The sequence below is a fragment of the Lissotriton vulgaris genome, chromosome 1_1, assembly GCF_964263255.1.
Source record: "Lissotriton vulgaris chromosome 1_1, aLisVul1.2, whole genome shotgun sequence".
NCBI classification, from domain to species: Eukaryota; Metazoa; Chordata; class Amphibia; order Caudata; family Salamandridae; genus Lissotriton; species Lissotriton vulgaris.
In genome coordinates this window covers 279,049,607-279,071,317 of record NC_141685.1, presented here as the reverse complement: position 1 = coordinate 279,071,317, position 21,711 = coordinate 279,049,607, and the positions used below count along the sequence as shown (strand labels likewise).

Here is a 21,711-nt window from a genome sequence, read left to right as displayed (position 1 = left end):
AGCTGTGCGTGTGTATATGTGTGTCTGTGTGTCCCGATGCATTGTGCCTGCGTGGGTGTATGTGTGCGCGCATGCGTGAGTGTGGCTGTGTGTGATTGAGAGAGGCTGTGAATCGGAGGCAGGGGATGTGCACGGCGCCGTGCCCGCCCTCGAGGACCAATCTGAGACAGCAGAGGCGCGTGGCCGAACGCTGCCTCAGAATCCCAGGAAAGTGAAAACAATAGGTCTTTCGCTGATGCGAAACCTAAAAAGGACTTGAAATAAGGCTAAATTGTGCTAAGCGGTCATGTAACTTTGGTTACAAAAAAATTTGAATTACAGTTTCCAGGAAGGTCATAAAAGTGCAGAGCTCTTGCTCACAGCTCTTTCCCTACAGCTACAAATAAAAAATATGGGGGTGCTGACTGCTAATATGTTGCTGTCAAGACGGGGGCATGCTGGAATTCAGGTAGACCAAAAATTGTTCTAAAGTGGTTGCATGCCTATTGAAACATTTTCCCCAAATTAAAAGATAAAATGAGAAGTCTGTTGCACCAGAGATGCCATGTAATTTATATTAGACCCATTTTCAAGTGACCTAATAAGGTTTTGTGATTTTTTGTCTCCGATATAAGTTTTTGAAAGAAAGATACTCAATTTTTCACCAAGATTTCAGGACTAAGACAAAACTTAAATATTCACAAATATTTTATGGCATAATCGAAGCTATAGTGGTATCTATAGGGAGTGGACCTCTCAGCATTTTCACCCCACTGGATTAAGTTGGAGTGCTTTTCAATTATGTGAATGCAAGTTTCAGTCTTTTGCCTTAAAGACAGTAAATACTGTTGATTCCTAGACTGAGGACTATGGATGATTCAAACAGGTTAATCAATGACAGCCAAAGCTACAGACCAAGTATAGAATGTAAATGCTAGCCTATGAGAATTGAGCAGTTAATGTGAGCTATTTTCTTTTTTAATTCTAGGAAATTTTAACTGCATTAACATGGCTACCTTTTGAAGATGCATTCTTGGTTTTACTAGGATCTACAAGCTGGCAATTTTGAATCCAAGAGCATCTTAAACAATGCACAAGTACTCTAACTGATGAATTGACCATAATTGACCTAGATGAGTGCATTTGCTAAAGATGGCTTTTGAACAGAAACATTTATTGATCTAAAGCATCTAAACATTCAACCATTTTCACTTACCATGCACGTCCTGGAGTTTAAGCCAATGAAAGAGTCCCGCAGAACCTGGGTCAGCTTGCTCTCCCTGAACGGTGTGTGTGATTTGTTCTGTCCCAGTGCTCGGATACATTCCTTAAAAATATGAGATACTTATTAAATTACATGGCGACGTAGGAAAACCAACAGTATATAATCTTCGTGCTAGATTAAAGTTGTGTACAATAGGATGCATGCCAGGCTGTAAAAAAACAGTTATTAATCTAGATTATGAGGAATACTTTCAGACAAATTAATTAATTGCATATTAAATTGTGCATCTTCAGTATCTTTGTTGAAGTCCTAAATGTCCAAGCATGGGTCTTGTGCTCACAGTGCCACCTGAAAAAAGCTTCACCCTACTGAAGTGGCCCAAACACTGAAATCAGCCCACGTTTGAATTCCATTTAAGAGAGGACCTTGTATAGGAGTTCAGCAGACTGCTCCAATTGGAGCAAGACCATTTGCATAGGACTGGTTCCTTGTCTGAGGTGGCATGATGGGCTTAACATAATGGCCAGGAATAGGGTTCCAAATATTTAACAGAGGCTGAGATTAATTCAACCATTCAATCCATCACTTGGTTTTAAATATTAGAATGACTACTTGCGCTCAGGGATCAGGAATCTTTTTTTTATTAACACGATTTAGCTGCTGGACCTGGAATAGGTCAAACCAGGGAAGAAGGAAAGGGCGTTTTAGCCCCCGAGACCGAGCAGCAGAGCCACTATCAACCCCAGGACTGGAAGCACCATACTGGCTTTGGAAGGTCAGGAAATCACCTCTGAGGTTTTGTGGTACAATTGACTGTGCCAATCAAGCCAGCGCGCAGCCCACATGTGCTTCATTTACATTTGATCAATTGAATAAATTAAAAATCGCACAGGTTCCAAACAAATATCAAACTTTTTTAAATTGCATTTCAACATAATAGCAGCAGCATACATATATCAATTATGAACTGATACTAATTCACTGCCAGCTAGTCCCTTCAGTTAACATCTACAAGCTTTTGAGTTGTTTGATGGTGTGAGCACAGCATCGAAACATAGTATGTTCTTATTTCTGGCATTTGAATTTGGTTCACAGTTCACTCGCCCCTTCCTAGTGTTCGACATATATATTTGATCGGGTGTATAGGACTGTCAATATTTGATTTTCACAATTATCTCGTTAGCATCCCTCATGGGCCTTTTGTTTTTCTTTTCTCCGATGTATTTGTATTTATGGTGATGTAGTTAGGAAATACATTTTCTGTGGGTCCCAGATATCTTTTGGCCTAGAAGAGAGTGGGAGCAATTCCGCATAAGTGAGTGATTGACACTGCCAGAATAGTTGATCTTGGATTCTTTCCTTGAATTTAGGAGCTCTTCCCCTTCCCCCATCTAGAGGTAACTGAATTTATCTACTAAGAACCCCATTGATGCCTATTTCCTATATATGGGCACTATTTCCTATATATACACCCTAAAATGGCCATGACCAGTGATACCTGTAGGGGAGGTCCGATCATTTGTGCGATTGCATAAAATACCTGATGCCAGTAAGTATCGGCGGACATTGGGGCATTCCCACGTCAGGTGTAGAAAATCTGCTGCTTCTCTTCCCTACTATTCGCATCTGTCACTATCTTAGTTGAAATTTGTGCATTTTGACTGGGGCACAGTAGAGGCGGTGCAGAAATTATCATACGCAGTCTGCTATTTGCAGTTATGTTCCCCATCTGCCTGCAACAAAACTCCCACTGTTTGTCTAAAAGGGTCGTTCCGAGCTCCTCCTCCCAGTGTATGAGTGATCTCAGCTGGCACGAGTTGCGAGATGTTTGTGTGCTATGATAAATGAGGGAGGTTACTTGTTGAGGCGGTTCAGATGAACAAGTTACTTACCTTCCGTAACGATATATCTGTAAGAAACATTAGTTAGTGTTAGATTCCTTACCTTAGAATATCCCCAGGCGTCAGTCTGGATCCGGAAACTTTTGCGTAGCAGTACCCTTGCGCGTCGGTAGGCGTCGTCTGCAGGCGTCCCCTGCGGCTCCGCGTCCGTTGTCGGCGTCGTGATGACGTCGCTGGAGTATATAGACGCCGCCTCCGCGCGCTGACGTCAGTCCTTTGTACACAGCTTTTCCGCGCCAGAAGACGCAGAGCCATGAGAGAACCAACACTGGTGCCATTTGAAACTAGGGCCCTGAAAGGGATGACCTTAACCCTAGTTATCAGTTCGCAGAACGGGGAGGATGGGTGGGTTCGGTAAGGAATCTAACACTAACTAATGTTTCTTACAGATATATCGTTACCGAAGGTAAGTAACTTGTTCATCTGAAAGAAACACGTTAGTGTTAGATTCCTTACCTTAGAATAGATACCCCAGCAATACCAACCCCGGTGGTGGGTCTGCGAACCAATACATTCCTACACCAGAAAGTCCTGGAGGACAGAACGGCCAAAGAAGCCATCCCTCCGGACTTGACTGTCCAGGCAGTAGTGCCTCGCAAAGGTGTGCAGCGAGGCCCACGTAGCCGCTTGGCAAATGTCCTGCAAGGGGACTCCCCGGCCCAGGGCAGTAGTAGCCGCCGTGGCCCGAGTGGAATGGGCCCTCAGCCCAACAGGAGGCTCCTTCCGAGCCAAAGAGTAGCACGCTTTGATGCAGAGAACGACCCACCGTGAGATGGTCCGTTTATGTACCGCCCGTCCCTTCTTCGCACCCACGTAGCCAACAAACAGTTGGTCATCCACCCGGAACTGGCGTGTGCGATCCATGTAAAATGAAAGCGCACGTTTTGGGTCCAGACGATGGAGCCGCTCTTCATCCTTTGAAGGATGCGGAGGCGGGAAGAAGGAAGGGAGGGTGATGGACTGCCCGATATGGAAAGCAGAAACTACTTTGGGCAGGAAAGAAGGTCTAGTCCTCAGAACTACCTTGTCAGGATGGATGGACAAGAAAGGAGGTTGGACAGAAAGAGCCTGGAGCTCACTCACTCTCCTGGCAGAGGTGATGGCAACCAGGAAAGCCGTCTTTAAAGTCAGAAGACGGAGAGGGCAAGAATGAAGGGGCTCAAAGGGAGCACACATCAAAAAGGTTAGAACCAGGTTCAAGTCCCACTGAGGCATCACAAACGGAACAGGTGGATACATGTGTGTGATGCCCTTCAAGAATCTCGTTACAATTGGGGACTTGAACAAAGAAGGCTGATCAGGAAGCCTAAGAAAGGCTGAAAGGGCAGAAAGGGAGCCCTTGATAGTGCCCAGAGCAGAGCCCTGCTGGGCAAGAGAGAGAAGAAACAGAAGAACCTCGGAGAGAGGGGCAGAAAGAGGATCCACAGCCTTTGCTGTGCACCATGCCACAAATCTGTTCCACCGACAGGCGTATACCGACTTTGTGGAGGGACGCCTGGCTGCCAGAATTACATCACAGACTTCAGGAGGCAAGTCAAAAGGCCATAACTGCCGCCGCTCAATCTCCAAGCATGGAGGTGGAGACTGGACAGGTTCGGGTGGAGGACCGTCCCCTGTTGCTGCGACAGAAGGTCCTCCTGAAGGGGCAGGCGGATCGGGGGACCGACTGACATGCTGAGTAGCTTGGGATACCAGTACCTTCGAGCCCAGTCCGGAGCCACAAGAATAACTTGGGCCCGGTCGCGCCTGATCTTCTTCAGCACTCTGGGCAGAAGTGGTACAGGCGGAAAGGCGTATAACAGACCGCAACTCCACTCGCGCCGAAAGGCGTCGCCGTGCGAGCACCGTCTTGGAAACTCCAACGCGCAGAACTGATGACATTGCGCGTTCTCTTCTGTGGCGAATAGATCTAACCAAGGCTCTCCCCATTGCCGAAAGAGGCCTTGCGCCACGTCCGAGTTCAGACGCCATTCGTGATCCATCGAGCACCGACGGCTGAGTTCGTCCGCCCTGGCGTTCAGAGAACCTGCCAGGTGTTGAACCGTCAGAGTCACGCCCTGACGTTCCAGCCACTGCCAGAGGCGCAGAGCCTCCTGGCAAAGGGTCCACGACCCCACCCCGCCTTGTTTGTTGCAGTACCACATGGCGGTGGTGTTGTCCATGAACACCTGCACTACACTCCCGTTGACAAAGGGGAGGAATGCCTTCAGTGCTAAACGAATCGCCCGCAGTTCCAACAGGTTTATATGGAGCCGGGACTCCGCTGGAGACCAGATGCCTCTGATCTCCGCCTCTCCCAAGTGGCCTCCCCAGCCCTGGAGGGACGCGTCCGTCACGACAACGTGCTCCGGTTGGGGAAGGGAGAGGGACTTGCCTCTGACCCAATCACGGTCCGTAAGCCACCACTGCAGTTGTCTCGCAGTGCCCTCCGAGATCAAGACGTGGTCGGACAAGTTGCCCTGATGCTGGGCCCACTGAAACTTCAGGTCCCACTGCAGAGCCCGCATCCGCCACCGGGCGTGATGCACCAGAAGGATGCAGGAAGCCACCAGCCCCAGCAGCCGCAGCGTCAACCTGACCGAAACCCGGGATAGCGGCTGAAAGATGGGAATCAACGCCTGAATATCCCGGATCCGCCGTTCCGGAGGATAAACCCGAAACTGCGCCGAGTCCAGAACCGCTCCGATGAAAAGGAGCTTTAGAGAGGGACACAGGTGTGATTTCGGCACATTGATGGAGAACCCCAGGCCGTGCAAGAGGTCTGCCGTCATCTGGAGGTGGTGGCCGACTGTCTGGGGCGAGCCCGCCTTCAACAACCAGTCGTCTAGGTAGGGGAAGACAAACCCCTAACCTGCGCAGATGGGCTGCGACCACCGCCAACACCTTTGTGAACACCCGTGGGGCGCTGGTAAGGCCGAAGGGGAGCACGATAAACTGAAAGTGCTCCTGGCCTACCGTGAACCGCAGGTAACGCCGGCAGGACGGGGATGTGAAAATACGCATCCTGCAAATCCAACGCTACCATCCAGTCTTGCGGGTCTAGGGCAGCCAAGACCTGAGCCAAAGTCAACATCTTGAACTTCTCCTTCCGGAGGAAGCCGTTGACGTTCCTTAGATCCAAGATAGGACGTAGGCCCCCTTTGTCCTTCTTGGGTACCAGAAAGTAGTGGGAATAGCAACCACGTCCTACTTCTGGCCCAGGAACGCGCTTGATGGCCCCCTTGGCCAAGAGGGCCGTAACTTCCTCCTGCAGAAGTTGCAAGTGGTCCCCCGACACACGGTGGTTCTGCGGTGGCATGGCTGGAGGAGTGGTCTCGAAGGGGAGGGAGTAGCCCCTTCGGACGATTTGCAGCACCCACCTGTCCGATGTGATCGTGCGCCAGCGGGCGTGGTGATGGCGAACCCTGCCACCCACTGTCGTCACGTGGGCCTGAAAGCACGGACTAGGAGGATTTTGAGGCAGATGCTGCGGGGGGAGATGTGGCCTGACCCCGCCGTTGACCCCGACCGCCACCACGGCGGTTTCCACGGCCGCCACCGCGTTGAAATGATTGCTGCGGTGCGTGGCTGGCAGCACGTGTGGGGGCGCCCCTTCCGTGGCCACGAAAGGAGCGAAACAAACCCGTATGCTGGTGCTGGGTCGAGAGACCCAAGGACTTTGCCGTGACCCTGGAGTCCTTGAAGCGTTCCAGCGCGTGGTCCGCCTTGTCACCAAACAGGTGACAGCCATCGAACGGCATGTCCATCAAAGTATTCTGGACATCTGCCGAAAAGTTGGCGGATCTCAACCAGGCGTTGTGACGAATCGCCACCGTCGTGGACATCGCTATGCCTAGCGAGTCGGTCGTATCAAGACCACATCGAATAGAATATCTAGCTGCATCTCGGCCCTCAGCTACAGCTTTGCCGAGTTTTGCCCGCACCTCCATGGGGCATTCTGGCAGCAGTTCCGCGACCGTATCCCACACAGAGTGGGTGTAGCGGCCCAAGAGGCAAGCGGTGTTGCAAGACCGCAGTCCTAAACTCAGGGACGAGAAGACCTTCTTGCCATACTGGTCATACCTCTTGGATTCCCGGTCGGGCGGGCCGACTGGAATGCGGACTGGGAGGTAGAGGCCTGGATCACCAGACTCTCAGGGGTGGGGTGGGTGGACAGGAACTTGGGGTCGTCCGGACAAGGACGGTGGCGTCTGGCCACGTTCCTATCAACAGGCGCACCTGAAGAGGGCCTGGACCACGTGCCCAACAGAACGTCTGATAAGGCTTCGTTAAACGGCAGCAGAGGCTCCTGTGGGCATGACCGCGGTTTGAAGACCTCAGTGAGGATGTTAGGCCTCACGGCCGCGACGGGGAGCTCAAGGTTTAAGGCCTTGGCAGCCCTCATCAACACCACAGAATAAGCAGCTCCCTCCTCCGATGCCACGGAAGGAGGAGAGACAAAACCAGGGTTAGGAGAGTCATCCAAACCACTGGCGTCCCCCAAATCACCTGTCCAGTCCATGTCATACTGGCACTCACGTGACAGAGGGTCCTCAGACCCCTCCCAGCCCTCACCGTACTCCACATCATCACCATAGTCGGTGTCAATCATGTAGGCCGGCTCCACGGGGTCGACAGGCCCCATCGGCGTCGCGCCCGGCGTCGAGCGACGCCGGTCCGACTCCGCGTCCGGATTCGGTGAGGGTATGGGGACGGTGCCGCCCGAAGCCGGAGCCCCGGTGCCGCCCGAAGCCGGAGCCCCGGTGCCGCCCGAAGCCGGAGCCCCGGTGCCGCCCGAAGCCGGAGCCCCGGTGCCGCCCGAAGCCGGAGCCCCGGTGCCGCCCGAAGCCGGCACAGAGGAACCGGCGTCGCGCGGAGGCGGCGTCGTCGGGGGCAACCCCGATGGAATCGGCACCGGAGTGGATGGACGTCCATCCGGCGTCGACCCTGAAGGCCCTAGCGGCGCCGGTGTCGGAGCATCCGATGGCGTCGAGGTAGGGTCAGCTGATCCGCTAGGGCCTCCGGACGGGTTCACTGGGCCCGTAGGCGCCGTGCAACCCGCCGGAGAAGAGAGGGCCCTCATGGCCATGAGGAACGCCTCTATCTCCTCAGGCGTCGCACCTTGCCCAGGGACCTGAGGGTATGGGGCAGGCCGCGCCAGCGACTCTCGCGGAGCCGCGGGGTTGGGGTCACCCGAACTCCCGGCCGCATCGCGCAAGCGTCGGGGGGAGTCGGGGGTACGATGACGACGCCCCGACTTCTTGTGTTTCTTACCTGATGAACTCGACGAGTGATGTCGACTTCCGGAGCGCCCGGCGCGGCTCCGCGACCGCTCCCTCGAACGCTCCCTGGACCTCCGGCCGAACCGAGACCGTTCGACGTGGGGCCGACACCCGGAGCTCGAGTAGCTTGCGGGACCGCTCCCGCCTAGCTTTGTTAGTCAGAGCTCGGCAATCGACGCAGGAGTCGACGTCGTGGTCGGGGCCCAGGCACCGGAGACAGAGTCGGTGATGGTCCGTGACCGACATCGTGCGGTCACAACCGTCACAATTTTTGAAACCGGGCATCCTTACCAGGCACAAAGATAGATATAACTAGTAATAACTTGGTCAAAAGACCGGGTACCGCTCTTCAGATCTGCGTCCACTGGCGCGGAAAAAAGAAGAACTGACGTCAGCGCGCGGAGGCGGCGTCTATATACTCCAGCGACGTCATCACGGCGCACGACTACGGACGCGGAGCCGCAGGGGACGCCTGCAGACGACACCTACCGACGCGCAAGGGTACTGCTACGCAAAAGTTTCCGGATCCAGACTGACGCCTGGGGATATTCTAAGGTAAGGAATCTAACACTAACGTGTTTCTTTCAGATTGTAAAATCGCATGCAGAGGGGGTAGAGTCTACAGTTGCTGCCGAAACGTTGAGATGACGGCCCAAACACTTTGCCTGATATACATGAATAGGTCATTTGTTGTGGGTGTCATTCAAGGAAAAATTGCTCATTTGTTCAGAACATACTGTTGTCGTATAAATCTCAATCCTGTAATTGTTCAATACCCGTCTACATGCTAGTAATAAGTTAAGGTCCGGGAGATATCTAAGGGGTAGTCAGGGGAAATATAGCATTAGTGCATCAAGTATTGCTGGCAATCTTTGCAACGCCATTGTGGTGCATGCTACTGTGGTGGGATCAGTGTCTCTGGTTTGGGGGTGCAGCACAATTACTCCAGTCAGTGGAACTGGGTCCATATATCCAGACTCTACCGCTAGATGTGGCATGTATGGGGCGTGAAACCAATATGTAGCATATTGTGCCTGTTCGTAGAAGTAATGAACAAGTTACTTACCTTTGGTAACAATGTATCAGTAAGACATTAGTTATATAGAGTCCTTACCTTAGAATTACCCCCAGGCGTCAAACTGGATCCAGAGAAATGTTTTCCTAGCAGTACCCCTGTGCATCAGTAGGTGGCGTTGGTCAACTCCGCATCAGTCGTCTGAATCATGGTCGCCGGGATGACATCACGCGTCTACTTAGACCCAAAAAAGCAGTCTCTCCAAACTTGGCTGTTAAAGCAGTAATGCTTAGTAAACTTGTGCAGGGATGCCAAGGTGGCTGACTGACAGCAGTCAACCAGCAGAACGCCACACCCCAAAGCAGTCCTAATTGAGGTTCCTTTTTAGCCAAAGAAAAACAGATCTTAATGCATATACCGACCCATCGAGAGATGGTACGTTTGTGCACTGCCTGACCTTTCTTAGCATCCGAATCCGGACGCAGAGTTGATCGTCCACCCGGAAGTCTTTTGTGCGGTCAAGGTAGAAAGACCGCACACGTTTTGGATCCAGAAGTTGGAGTCTCTCCTCTTTCGAAGGGTGCGGAGGCAGGAAGAAGGTGGGCAATGTGGGGGTCTGACCTATGTGGAAATAGTTAACCACTTCAGAAACGACGACCCAGTGGACGGACTTAAGATGCCATTCCTGTAATCGCCTTTAAAACGAGTACATCACGTCGCCTCTTACAATTGCTCTCTGTAATTCGGCCAACTGAAGTGGCCCTATTCAATTATTGATTTCATTTCAAGACTGTGCCTCACTTTTATCTACCAACCTATGTGGTCATTTGTTTTCTAAACCCAAGATTATTGCATTATGGCATCGTGTTTGGCACCAACCCACTGTCCAAGGCTATAACGCAAACGCGCATATTTTTCAGGGAGTATTTTCAGCAAAGAAATATTCTGTCCTGATGATGGTCTACAGGACAACTGCCCCCTATACCGAAACGTCGACACTTCCATCATCTCCAGTCACGTTGCTTTGGCACTAATATACGACCATTCTTTATTGATTAATTTTGGTTGTTTCATTTAATCCACCAGGAGTTGATGAAATGCGTTACTTACCTGTAACTGCAGTTATCCAGTATTAGTGTCTTTCATAGATTCACATGCCTGAATCATTCCCCGTCGTCGAGACGGGAGCCTCCGGTACATAAAAAAGTAATGTCCTATAGACATACATATAGAATAGGCCTAAGGATCTCCCCTTAGTGTCTTATCTACGTCCTTATGTAAAAGGACCAAAACAGAGTAGGCCCAAGGGTCCCACCTTGGTAGCCTGTGTCCTTTTGTAAAAAGGACCAAAGTAAAGAGAACCAACCAATCAGCTACCACCTTCTAGAACCTTCCTGTGAGGAGCCTCAGTCTCTCAGATTTTCGTACGCACCAAGCTAGTTAGGCGCAAACTTGTTAGAGAGATAGGTGAGTCCTTCCAGGGGAGGCAGGAGGGTGCATGTGAATCTATGAAAGACACTAATACTGGATAACTGCAGTTACAGGTAAGTAACGCATTTCTTATCCAGTATTTGGGTGTCTTTCATAGATTCACATGCCTGAATCAGAGTAGCAAGCAATACATTATGCACATTTTGTGGTGGTACATTATACATGAGTCTGAAGATAAAACATATCTGCGACTGCAAATCACCAACATACAATGTCATGTAGTATCTAGGAATAAAGAAATGTGCATACCAGTAAAGGATGGTGGGATGTAAGAAGGCTCACCTCACTGGAATAGATGGCAAAGCACTGCTCTGCCCACTGCTGCATCTTTCGTCAGCTCAGTTTCCAAGCAGTAGTGCCTGGTGAAGGTATGCGGGGACTTCCAGGTCGCCGCTCTACAGATGTCCAGGAGTGGCACTCCAGCAAATAGTGCCGCAGACATGGACATGGCTCTTGTGGAATGTTACGTTACGTTAAAATTATTTGTAACGCGCACTATCACCGTAGGTTTCTTGGCGCTCAATGACAAGTAACGTGATCCAGAGTGAGAGGGTTATTCATATGCGGATTGAAAGAGCAGAGTTTTCAACAGTCTGCGGAAACAGTCATAATTTTGGCAGAGACGGAGGGAAAGTGGCATTGAGTTCCAGGTGGTAGGAGCCAGAACAGAAAAGCTCAGGCCACCATGCTTTTTCCTTTTAAATTTGGGAACGACGAGGAGATTTTGTGATGCTGAGCGAAGGGCTCTAGAAGGGAGGTGACGGGATAGGACCGAAGAGATGAACGCAGGGGCTGCATCCGAGAGGGCCTTATAGGTTGTGCATGCCAATTTGAAGGTGCAGCGTTTAGAGACAGGGAGCCAGTGTAGACTACGGAGGAGGGGAGTGACGTGCTGATGTTTAGGCTGGCGGAAAATCAGGCGGGCGGCCTGATTCTGCACCAGCTGAAGTCGGTGGAGGTGACAGGCAGGGATTCCTGCGTACAAAGTGTTGGCATAGTCGAGCCTGGAGGTGATCAACGCAATAACAACTTGGATCAGGGCTTCTTTGGTGAGAAACCTGCTGATCTTGCGTATCCGCCTGAGGTGGAAAAAACAGGCCGAGGTGACCGCGTTGATTTGCGGTCTCATGGATACATCTTCTGAAATGATCACCCCCAGGCTTTTGACTGAGCTCACGGGAGTGGGTGCTGTCCCCAGAGATGTTGGCCAGAAGGTGGAATTCCATGGATGATTGGGGCCTCCAACCAAGACGAGCTCAGTTTTGGTAGGGTTCAGCTTTAAGTGGCTGTGGTACATCCACTCCGCGATGGTCAGCATGGTGGACTGGAAATTCATACGGGAGGAAGGGAGGGAATCTATAGGAAAGATTAACTGGAGATCGTCCGCATAGTTGAAAATCTTGACTGGGGAGTTGTGAAGAGAGGCTAACGGGTTGAAGGTACAAATTAAAAAGAAGAGGGGAGAGTGCAGAACCTTGAGGTACACCACAGGAGAGGGAGGTGTAGGGTGCGGAGAAGGTGGAAAGGTGAACGGACTGAGAGCGCTGGTGTAGGAAAGATCTGAGCCAGTCAAGGGCCAATCCCTGAATGCCGGCGTTATGGACACGGTCGATCAAGATGGTGTGATCAACCGTGTCAAACGCCGCCGAGAGATCCAGTAGGACAAGGGCTTGAGGGATGTTTTTGTCAGCGCCCTTCCTGAGAGTGTCCATGACTGGGCTTTGACTCGTGAGTCCAAAGGCCGCCCAGCCTTGTCATGGCAGAAAGTTATCGCTGAAGAGATCCACCTTGATATACTTTGTTTCGTCAGGGGCATACCTTTCCTTGGTCTGCTAAATGCGACAAAGAGTTGTGACGATTTTCGGAAGTGTTGTGTTCTGTCGATGTAGAATTTGAGACATCTCTGCAGATCTAATGAATGCAGAGTTCTTTCAGCCGCAGTAGTTGGGTTTGGAAAGAATGATTTTAGCACCACTGGTTCATTAAGGTGGAAGTCCGAGGGGACTTTAGGTATGAATCGTGGGTTAGTTCGCAGGATGACTCTGTCCTCTCTGAATTGTAAAAAAGGATCTTGGATGGAGAGAGCCTGTAGTTCGCTGACCCTTCTGGCAGAGGTTAGGGCCAGGAGGAGGGCTGTCTTCCATGAAAGGAACTGGATATCCGCTTTGTGGATAGGTTCGAAGGGGTGCTTCATCAGTTGGTGAAGGACCACGTTGAGGTGCCACGACGGAGGGATTGGTCTTGGTCGTGGAAAGGATCTGAATAAGCCTTTTAGGAATTGCTTGACAAGCCTGTCCGCCCACAAGGAAGGGCCCTTGGAAGTTCTTGTGAACCTGGATATCGCTGCTAGATGAACCTTGATGGATGCATGTGCAAGGCCTGACTGCGCTAGATGCAGTAGATATGGTAGTAGTTGCTGTGGGGTGACAAGGAAAGGGTGTAGGCCTTCTTTCACACACTAGACACAGAAGCGCTTCCATTTTAGAGAATAGGTCTTATTAGTGCTGTCTGCTCTAGCTTTAGCGAGGACATCTCTACACTCCTGCGGAATGTTCAGGTGGCTGAATTCGCGGTATTTAGGAGCCAGGCTAAAGGATAACTTCAGAGGGCTCAGGTTCGGGTGGAGAACCTGTCCATGGGACATTGTGAGTAGGGCCGGATGTTTGTGTAGGCGAAGAGGTGGTCGGGCAGATAGGCGATGAAGTTCCGTGTACCAATGCTGCCTCGGCCAGGATGGGGCGATGAGGATCAGGGTGCAGGGCTCCGACTTAATCTTCCTGAGGACCCTGGGTATCAGTGGAAATGGCGGAAAGGCGTAAGCAAACACGTTCCGCCAAGCGATGGAAAATGTATTCCCGAGGGTTCCTGGTTGGGGAAGCCTGCTTGCGAAGTTTGGGCATTTGGCGTTCTCCCTGGTGGCAAAAAGGTCTATCTGCGGGGTTCCCCACTCCGCAAAGATGTAGTTCAGCGCCTTCATGTCCAACTCCCATTTGTGGGATAGTGACCGTTCCCTGCTCAGGGCGTCCGCCAGGACGTTGTCTTTGCCCGGGACGTATTCGGCTTTGAGTGTTATGCCATGCTCTAGAAGCCAATTCCAGACTCTCTGTGATTCTTGAGCGTGTGAAAGTGAGCGCGTCCCTCCCTGTTTGTTCAGGTAGTGCATCGTCGTGGTGTTGTCTGTCCTGACGAGCACTGGGGAGTTTTGGATGCGTGGAAGGAAAGCTTGAAGAGCTAGAATGACTGCCCTTAGCTCCAGAAGGTGGATATGGAATTTGGATTCCTGTGGCGTCCATTTGCCATTGATCTGGAGTTCTTGCAGGACCGCCCCCCCCAGCCTTCTAGGGATGCGTCCGTTGTGATTACATGTGGTTCCGCTGGAAGCAGGAACGGCAGTCCCTGCGACAGGTGTTTGGGCGACCTCCACCATTGCAAATGATTGACTATCGTTCGTGTGACTTGTATGCGGTCTTCAAAGGATCCCGCAGCTTGTGTCCATTGTCTCGTTAGTTCTTCCTGGAGGGGGCGCATTTTGAGACGGCAGTGTGGAATGAGCAGAATGCATGAGGACATCATGCCGAGGAGAGACTTGAAGGTACGGACAGTTAGAGTCTTTCTTGATGCCACTAACGTGGCTAAGGAGATGAGTTTGGACTTTCTCTCCTGCGAGGGGAAGGCTCTCGCGCGTTCCGTATCCAGGGTCGCTCCAAGGAAAGTGATGACCTTGCTTGGTTCTAGTGTTGATTTCTCCCTGTTGAGGGTCAGGCCTAGGCGGCGGAAAAGATTTAGACAGGCGCTGGAAGATGTGGCTGCGGCTATCGCAGACGGTGCCTTTACCAGCCAGTTGTCCAGGTATGGGAAAACCTGGTGGCCCTGTTGACGGAGGAAGGCTGCCACAGGAGAGAGGCATTTTGTAAATATCCGTGGGGCAGATTTGAGACCAAACGGGAGAACACGGAATTGGTAGTGGGTTTCTGCCACTGCGAATCTGAGGTACTGCCTGTGTCCCTTGAGGATAGGGATGTGGTAGTAGGCGTCCTGTAGGTCTAGGGACGTCATGTAGTCGCCTTCTTCCAGGAGTCCCAGGATCTCTTGCAGTGTGACCATACGGAACGACTGTTTCTTTAGGAATACATTGAGCGCTCTCAGGTCGAGGGTTGGTCTCCATTTCTTGCCTTTTTTGTGAATTAGGAAGAAGTGGGAGTAGAATCCTTTTCCTTTTTGGGCGAGTGGAACCTTCTCTATTGCTCCCTTTTGGAGCATGGAAGCTATTTCCTGAAGAAGCAGCCGTAGGTGTCTGTGGGGCCGTTTGGCTGGCGGTGTCGTTGGGGGTGGGGAGGGTTGGGGGGGGGGGGCGCGAAAGAAATTCCAGTGAATGACCGAATTGGATAAGTTGTAAGACCCACCGGTCCGTCGTTATTTTTCGCCAGTTCTTTAGGAAGGAGAGTTTTCCTCCAAGTCTTAAAAAATGCAATGGTGGATGGGCTGGCCATTGGGAAGAGTCATTGGCGATTGCCAGCAGGTCTCTTGTTTTTTTCCCCTGTAGGTCGATTTGTTGTAGGAAGTTTGACGTCCTGTCTGGCTTTGACGCTGTTGGAACTGCGTCTTGCTCTGGGTGTACGGGTTGGGGGACCTGTTTTGGTAGGAACCTCTGTACGTAGAATTTCCTCGTCCTCTGTTGCCACGAAAGGACTGGTTTCTAAATTGTAGAGTCCCCAGAGCCCTGGCCGTATCGGTGTCCTTTTTGATAGCGGTGAGGGCGTCATCGATCTTTTCGCCAAAAAGATGTTCGCCATCGTAGGGCATATCAATGATTTTAGTTTGTACTTCCTGACGAAACGAGGTGGCCTTAAGCCAACCTTGTCGTCTCAGAACAGCGGCGCCTGCCAGCTGTCTGAAGCCAGTCATGGCTACGTCAATAGCACAATCAATCAGTTCAGAAGCCGATGTTTGGCCCTCTAGGAGTAGCGAGTGTGCTTCCTCTTTCAAATCCTCTGGTAGGTTAGCGAGGTAGGGCGCGATGTCTGCCCAGAGTTGGCGGTTATAGCGGCCCAGGAGTGCAATTGAATTTGCGACCTTCACCGTCGTTGCAGATGTGGTGGAAAAGCGTTTTCCAATGGCATCTAGCTTCCTGCCTTCCTTGTCTGGTGGCGTCGATAAGGGAGATGCAGGATTGCGCGAGTTCTTCTGCGCCGCTTGAGTAACCACGGAGTCTGCTTTGAGATGACCCGTGAGACATGCTGGTGCCGAAGATGTGGCTTTGTATTTTTTATCAAGCCTGGGCACTACCACCTGAAGTGAAGCTGGTGTCTGCATAAGTTGTTTGCCTTGTTTCCATAAGTAGTCAATAATTGTGATTGACCTTGTTGTCTTTTTCGTTGGTTCCTTAAAATCATAGAGGAAACATTCAGTCTCCTGTGTTTCCATAGACATATGGAACCTCTTGGCTGCCCTCTCAATGAGATTATGGAAGCCATCAATGTCCGCTGGTGGGGACTCTGAAGACTGTGGCTCTGGAGAGGCCGGAGACTGAGCGGCATAGTCCTGGTCTGCGTCGGGGTCTTCCCCCTCCTCATGGTCTCTCTCCTCGTCAGATGAGATGACCTCTTGTGCTGGATCTTGATGTTTAGAAAGTATCAGCGGGGAGGCTTATGTCGAGGTACAGGAGCAGGCACCTGTGGAACTGGAGGTGCAGCAGTAGTGGCTTTCTCTGGGAACCGCTCTTTATAGTCTTTTATGAGGAATTGTAGGTCCGAGACAATGGATGCAGGTAGGCACACCATTGGTGTTACTTGTGTGTGCACCCGAGTATGGACAGTTTGTTCCACGTGCTCCTCTACGTCTTGTTCCTCATCTGTACTTTGGCACTTAAGCACCAGTTGTGAAGGGCTAGTGGCCTGAGTATATAAGTCTTCATCTAGCTCTTCATCTTGCAAGAGGCAGGATGGGGTCAGTCGTTGCACCTTACTAGGTGATGTCATGTCCGGTGTAATTGGTTTTTTAGTTATCTTAATCGAGACATGAGACGTCTGGGCATCCATAGCATGTGAAAGCAGTTCAGACTCTTTCCAGGTACTAGTAGTCGTCGACGTCTGTGCCGGCGGTGCCGCCGCAGAAATCACCGTCGCCGGCGGTAGTTTACTCTTCGTCGACGGTGTGTCCGTCGACGATGTTCTCGTCGACGTTGTCCTCGTCAACGACAATTTCTCCGTCGTCGGCGGCTTCGTCGTCATCGATGGGGTGCTCCTCGTCGACGAGGCAGGCTTCGTCGACATTGAGGCTCTCGTCGACTGAGTCGTCGTCGATGTCTTCGGCGTCAATCTCGTCGTCGACAACGTAGTTGTAGTCGTCGACGGAGCGGTAGATGGCAGAGGTCTGCTCGTCGACGATGAAGGTGTCATTCTCGTCGACACTGTCGTCGTCGTAGAGACGGTTTTCAGCGCTGAGGAGACCATCGACTATGTTGACGTCGCCGGAATCAGCGGCTGCTTCCTGGGGACAGGAAGGTCCTTGTCAGACACAGGTGGCCTGCCCTCTGAAGACTTTCTAGAGGCCTTCTTAGGAGGGGTATCTGAGGGACCAGGGGAGGAAACCCTAGGCCTCTTCAAGGAGAACTGCGAGGCGCCAGACATGCTCTCACCTTCAGAAACCAGGTCGCTATCTGGTTTGTTCTTAAGTCTGTTCAGCCATATCAGAAGACGTCCTTCCCGGTCCTTCTGAGTTTTATGGGAGAATGTTCGACATATTTTGCAGTCCTTGGCCTGGTGGTGGGGGTAGAGGCAGTATAAACAGGTCTCATGTTTATCCTCTACGTGAAGCCTCTTTTTACCACATGAAGCACAGGCTCGAAAGAGTCCTCTCTTCTGACTTTCAGCCATAGCAAAGAACTTGAGAAAATATCGATTTTTGATGAAAAGAAAGTTTCCTGAGGAGAACTCAGGTGGAGACTCCCTAGCACAACGTGCGGTAGAAAATCTGAGAGACTGAGGCTCCTCACAGGAAGGTTCTAGAAGGAGGTGGTAGCTGATTGGTTGGTTCTCTTTACTTTGGTCCTTTTTACAAAAGGACACAGATAGGCTACCAAGGTGGGACCCTTGAGCCTACTCTGTTTTGGTCCTTTTACATAAGGACGTAGATAGGACACTAAGGGGAGATCCTTAGGCCTATTCTTCTATATGTATGTCTATAGGACATTACTTTTTTATGTACCGGAGGCTCCCGTCTCGACGAAGGGGAATGATTCAGGCATGTGAATCTATGAAGTACACCCAAATACTGGATAAGTTTTTAGTTGTGAATTTGTAGATTAATTATTATTTATCTCTGTTCATAACAACTTGCTTGATTCAATTTTCTGTACTTGTCTCCCCAACAATATTTTTTGAGTAAACACATTTTTCTGCATTGTTCATCTCTGTGTGTTCTATTGTTTATCCTTCCATTGATTTATTTAAACTGTATTTTCAGTATGATATCCTGTGGATTCTGTTGTGTGTTACATTCAGTACAACTCATAACTAAGTTTCATGGCTGCCAAGATGACATTACATACATCAGGAGGAATTTCAAAAGCTGTCAACTGTCACCGCTGAAACTCCACGCAAGGAGGTGGAGGCTGGACAAGTTCGGGAGGAGGACTATCGTCTGCTGCTGCGACAGAAGATCCTTCCGAAGAAGCAGTCAGATCGGAGGATCAATGGCCATGTTGAAGAGCTCGGGGTACCAGACTCTTCGTTCCCAGTCCAGAGCCACAAGAATGACTTGGGCCCGGTCGCACTTGAACTTCAGCACGCCGAGTAGAAGTGGTACAGGTGGAAAGGCATACAGGAGGCCGCAATTCCACTTGCGACAAAAGGCGTTGCCAAGCGAGTGCCTCCTTGGAAACGCCAAAACGCAAAACTGCTGACATTGCGCGTTCTCTTCGGTGGCAAATAGATTTAACCAAGGCTCTCCCACTGCTGAAAGACCTTACACCACCTAGTAAAGAAGCCATTTGCGATCCATCATAAACCAGCGGCTGAGTTTGACCATCCAGGCGTTCCAGGAACCTGCCAGGTGTTGAACCACCAGAGACATGCCCTGATGTTCAAGCCATCTTTAAAGGCCAAGAGCCTCTTAACATAGGGTTCACCACCTCAACCCTGCCAGGTTTGTTGCAGTACCGCATGGCGGTGGTGTTGTCATTGAACACCTGCACTTCTCTTCCCTTGACAGAGGGAAGAAATGACTTCAGTGTCAGACTATTCGCTTGGAGCTTCAGAAGGTTGATGTGGAGCATAGACTCTGCCAGAGACCTCTGATCTTCGACTCCCATGTGGCCGCCCCATCCCAGGAGTGACATCTGTCACCACTGTGAACTCTGGTTGGGGAAGGGAGAGGATGAAAACAAGTTACTTACCTGTAACTTTGGTTCCCCAGTATTGGTAACTTTCATAGATTCCCATGCTTTGTATCATTCCCCCTCGTCGTAATGGGAGCCTCGGTAAATAGAAAATACCTTAGTAGTAAGCACAAAGTGAAAAAATAGGCCTAGGCCTCATCTCATTTTGTAGCTTATCCACCTCTTTGTAAAAGAGACCAAATTCTTGCAGTAGCCAATCAGAGCAGCCTCATCCCATAGAACCTTCCTGAGAGAACCTCAGAGCCTCAGATTTTCGTAGCCGTTGTGAACAGCAACATCATAAGACAATAAGGCTGAGCTTTCCCAGGGGAGGAGGGTGGGCGCATGGGAATCTATAGAGTTACCAATACTGGGGAACCAAAGTTACAGGTAAGTAACTTGTTTTCTTGCCCCAGTATTGGAACTTTCATAGATTCCCATGCTTTGTATCAGAATAGCCAGCAGTAAATAGAAAAGTATATTTTGTAATCTGAGTACCTGTAAATGTCATACATAATCCGGATAAGAAAAACAGATACACATTTGCATCAGAAAGCAAAACAATAACAAGTAATACAAAATATGCAAACAGGAAGGCGGGATAAAAAGGAAAGCTCACCGACTTACTGGAAAAGGTTCCTCAAAAGCACCTGGCCCACTGCCGCATCCTCTTTCACAGAAGAATCCAAGCAGTAGCGGCGAGTGAAGGTGTGGACACTGCTCCATGTCGCCGCTCTACATATGTCCTTGATCGGGACACCTGCGAATAGAGCCGCTGATGAAGCCATTGATCTCGTAGAATGAGCACGAACTGCTCGTTGAAGTGGTTTCTCCGCTGCTTGATGGCAAAAGTGTATAGCACTGGAAATCCAGCGGGAAATGCAGGGTTTAGAAACTGGACACCCCTTTCGAGGAGCGCTGAATGAAACAAAAAGCTGGGAAGACTTTCTGAATAGTCTTGTTCGCTCCAAGTAGAATTTAAGACATCTGTGAATGTCCAAAGAGTGCAAAGCCCGTTTCAGCTTGCGTGGAAGGCCGCGGAAAGAAAGATTAAGACCACCGGCTCATTCAGATGACATTCTGAGGGTAACTTCGGAATAAATTTAGGATTTGTCCTTAGGATGAGAACATTATTTTTGAACTGTAGAAAAGGTTCCTCAATTGTGAAAGCCTGGAGCTCACCAACTCTTCTAGCCGATGTTAGGGCCAAGAGAAGAGCCAGTTTCCATGAGAGAAACTTAAGGTCGGCCCTTTGAATAGGCTCAAATGGGGCCTTGATTAGATGTGACAAGACCAAATTAAGATGCCAGGCTGGAGGTGGAGGCCGGACTGGTGGAAAAACCCTGAATAAACCCTTCAGGAATTGTTCAATGATCCTTGCAGACCACAGGGAAGGACCGGATGATGAACGTCTGAATCTAGAAATGGCCGCTAGATGTACCTTTACAGAAGGAGCCAATCCAGATTTCGCAAGAGATAGGATGCAAGGTAAGAGTTGGTGCGGTGCAGAAGTATATGGATGTAGACCTTCTCTTCGACACCAAAAGCAGAATCTCTTCCACTGAACCCGATAGGTTTTGTTCAGACTAGGCGCTCGGGCCTGGGCCAAAATGTCTTTACATTCTCCTGAAAGATTTAAACCCTGGAACTCTCTGAACTCAGGAGCCACGCTGTCAATCGTAGTGACTTCAAGTCCGGATGTAGAACCTGTCCGTGAGCCATTGTCAACAGTGGCGGAACAGGACGCAGGAGAATTGGATGATCCTGGGAGAGGAGAAGAAGTTCTGTGTACCAAAACTGCCTGGGCCATGCTGGTGCGATCAGAATCATCCTGCACGGCTCTACCTTGGGCTTGCGGATCAGTCTCGGGATCAGCGGAATGAGAGGAAAGGCGTAAACAAATGCGCCGGACCAGGCAATCAAAAGCGCATTCCCCAAGGATTCCCGATGGTGAACCCTGCTTACGAAGGACTGGCATTTGGTGTTCTGGGGAGTTGCAAACAGATCGATGGATGGGGTCCCCCAGGGTGCAAACAGTTCCTTCAGAATGGTCTGGTCGAGTTCCCATTCGTGGGTGATAGTCTTTTGGCGACTCAAAGCGTCCGCTGTGACATTGAGTGTTCCCGCCAGATGTTCCGCTGAAAGGGTGATATTGTTTTGGATCACCCAATTCCAAAGACTCTGTGCTTCCTTCGAGAGGGTGGAAGATCTCGTTCCGCCTTGCTTGTTTATGTAGTGCATGGCTGTGGTGTTGTCTGTACGAACCAGCACTGCACGGTCGCGGATGCGCGGAAGGAAGGCCAGACGAATGGCCATAAGTTCCAGTAGATTGATGTGGAACTTGACTTGGACTGGGATCCAATGGCCACTGACCTTTAGTTCTTGGAGGACCGCTCCCCATCCTTCCATGGAAGCATCTGTCGTCAATACCATGGGAGATGGTGGAAGTTGGAATGGTAAAC

General features: G+C 50.5%; 1 protein-coding gene across 2 annotated transcripts in view; it reads right to left on the bottom strand.

Moving 5' to 3' along the window:
- KIF2C (kinesin family member 2C) overlaps nucleotides 1-21,711 on the bottom strand; it is a 1,247,488-nt gene that overhangs the window by 349,968 nt on the left and 875,809 nt on the right. For both annotated transcript variants that reach the window (XM_086952306.1, XM_086952307.1), the window contains one exon: nucleotides 1,196-1,306. In XM_086952306.1, coding sequence (XP_086808432.1) covers nucleotides 1,196-1,306 — 111 coding nt within the window. The remainder of the gene's footprint in view (nucleotides 1-1,195; nucleotides 1,307-21,711) is intronic.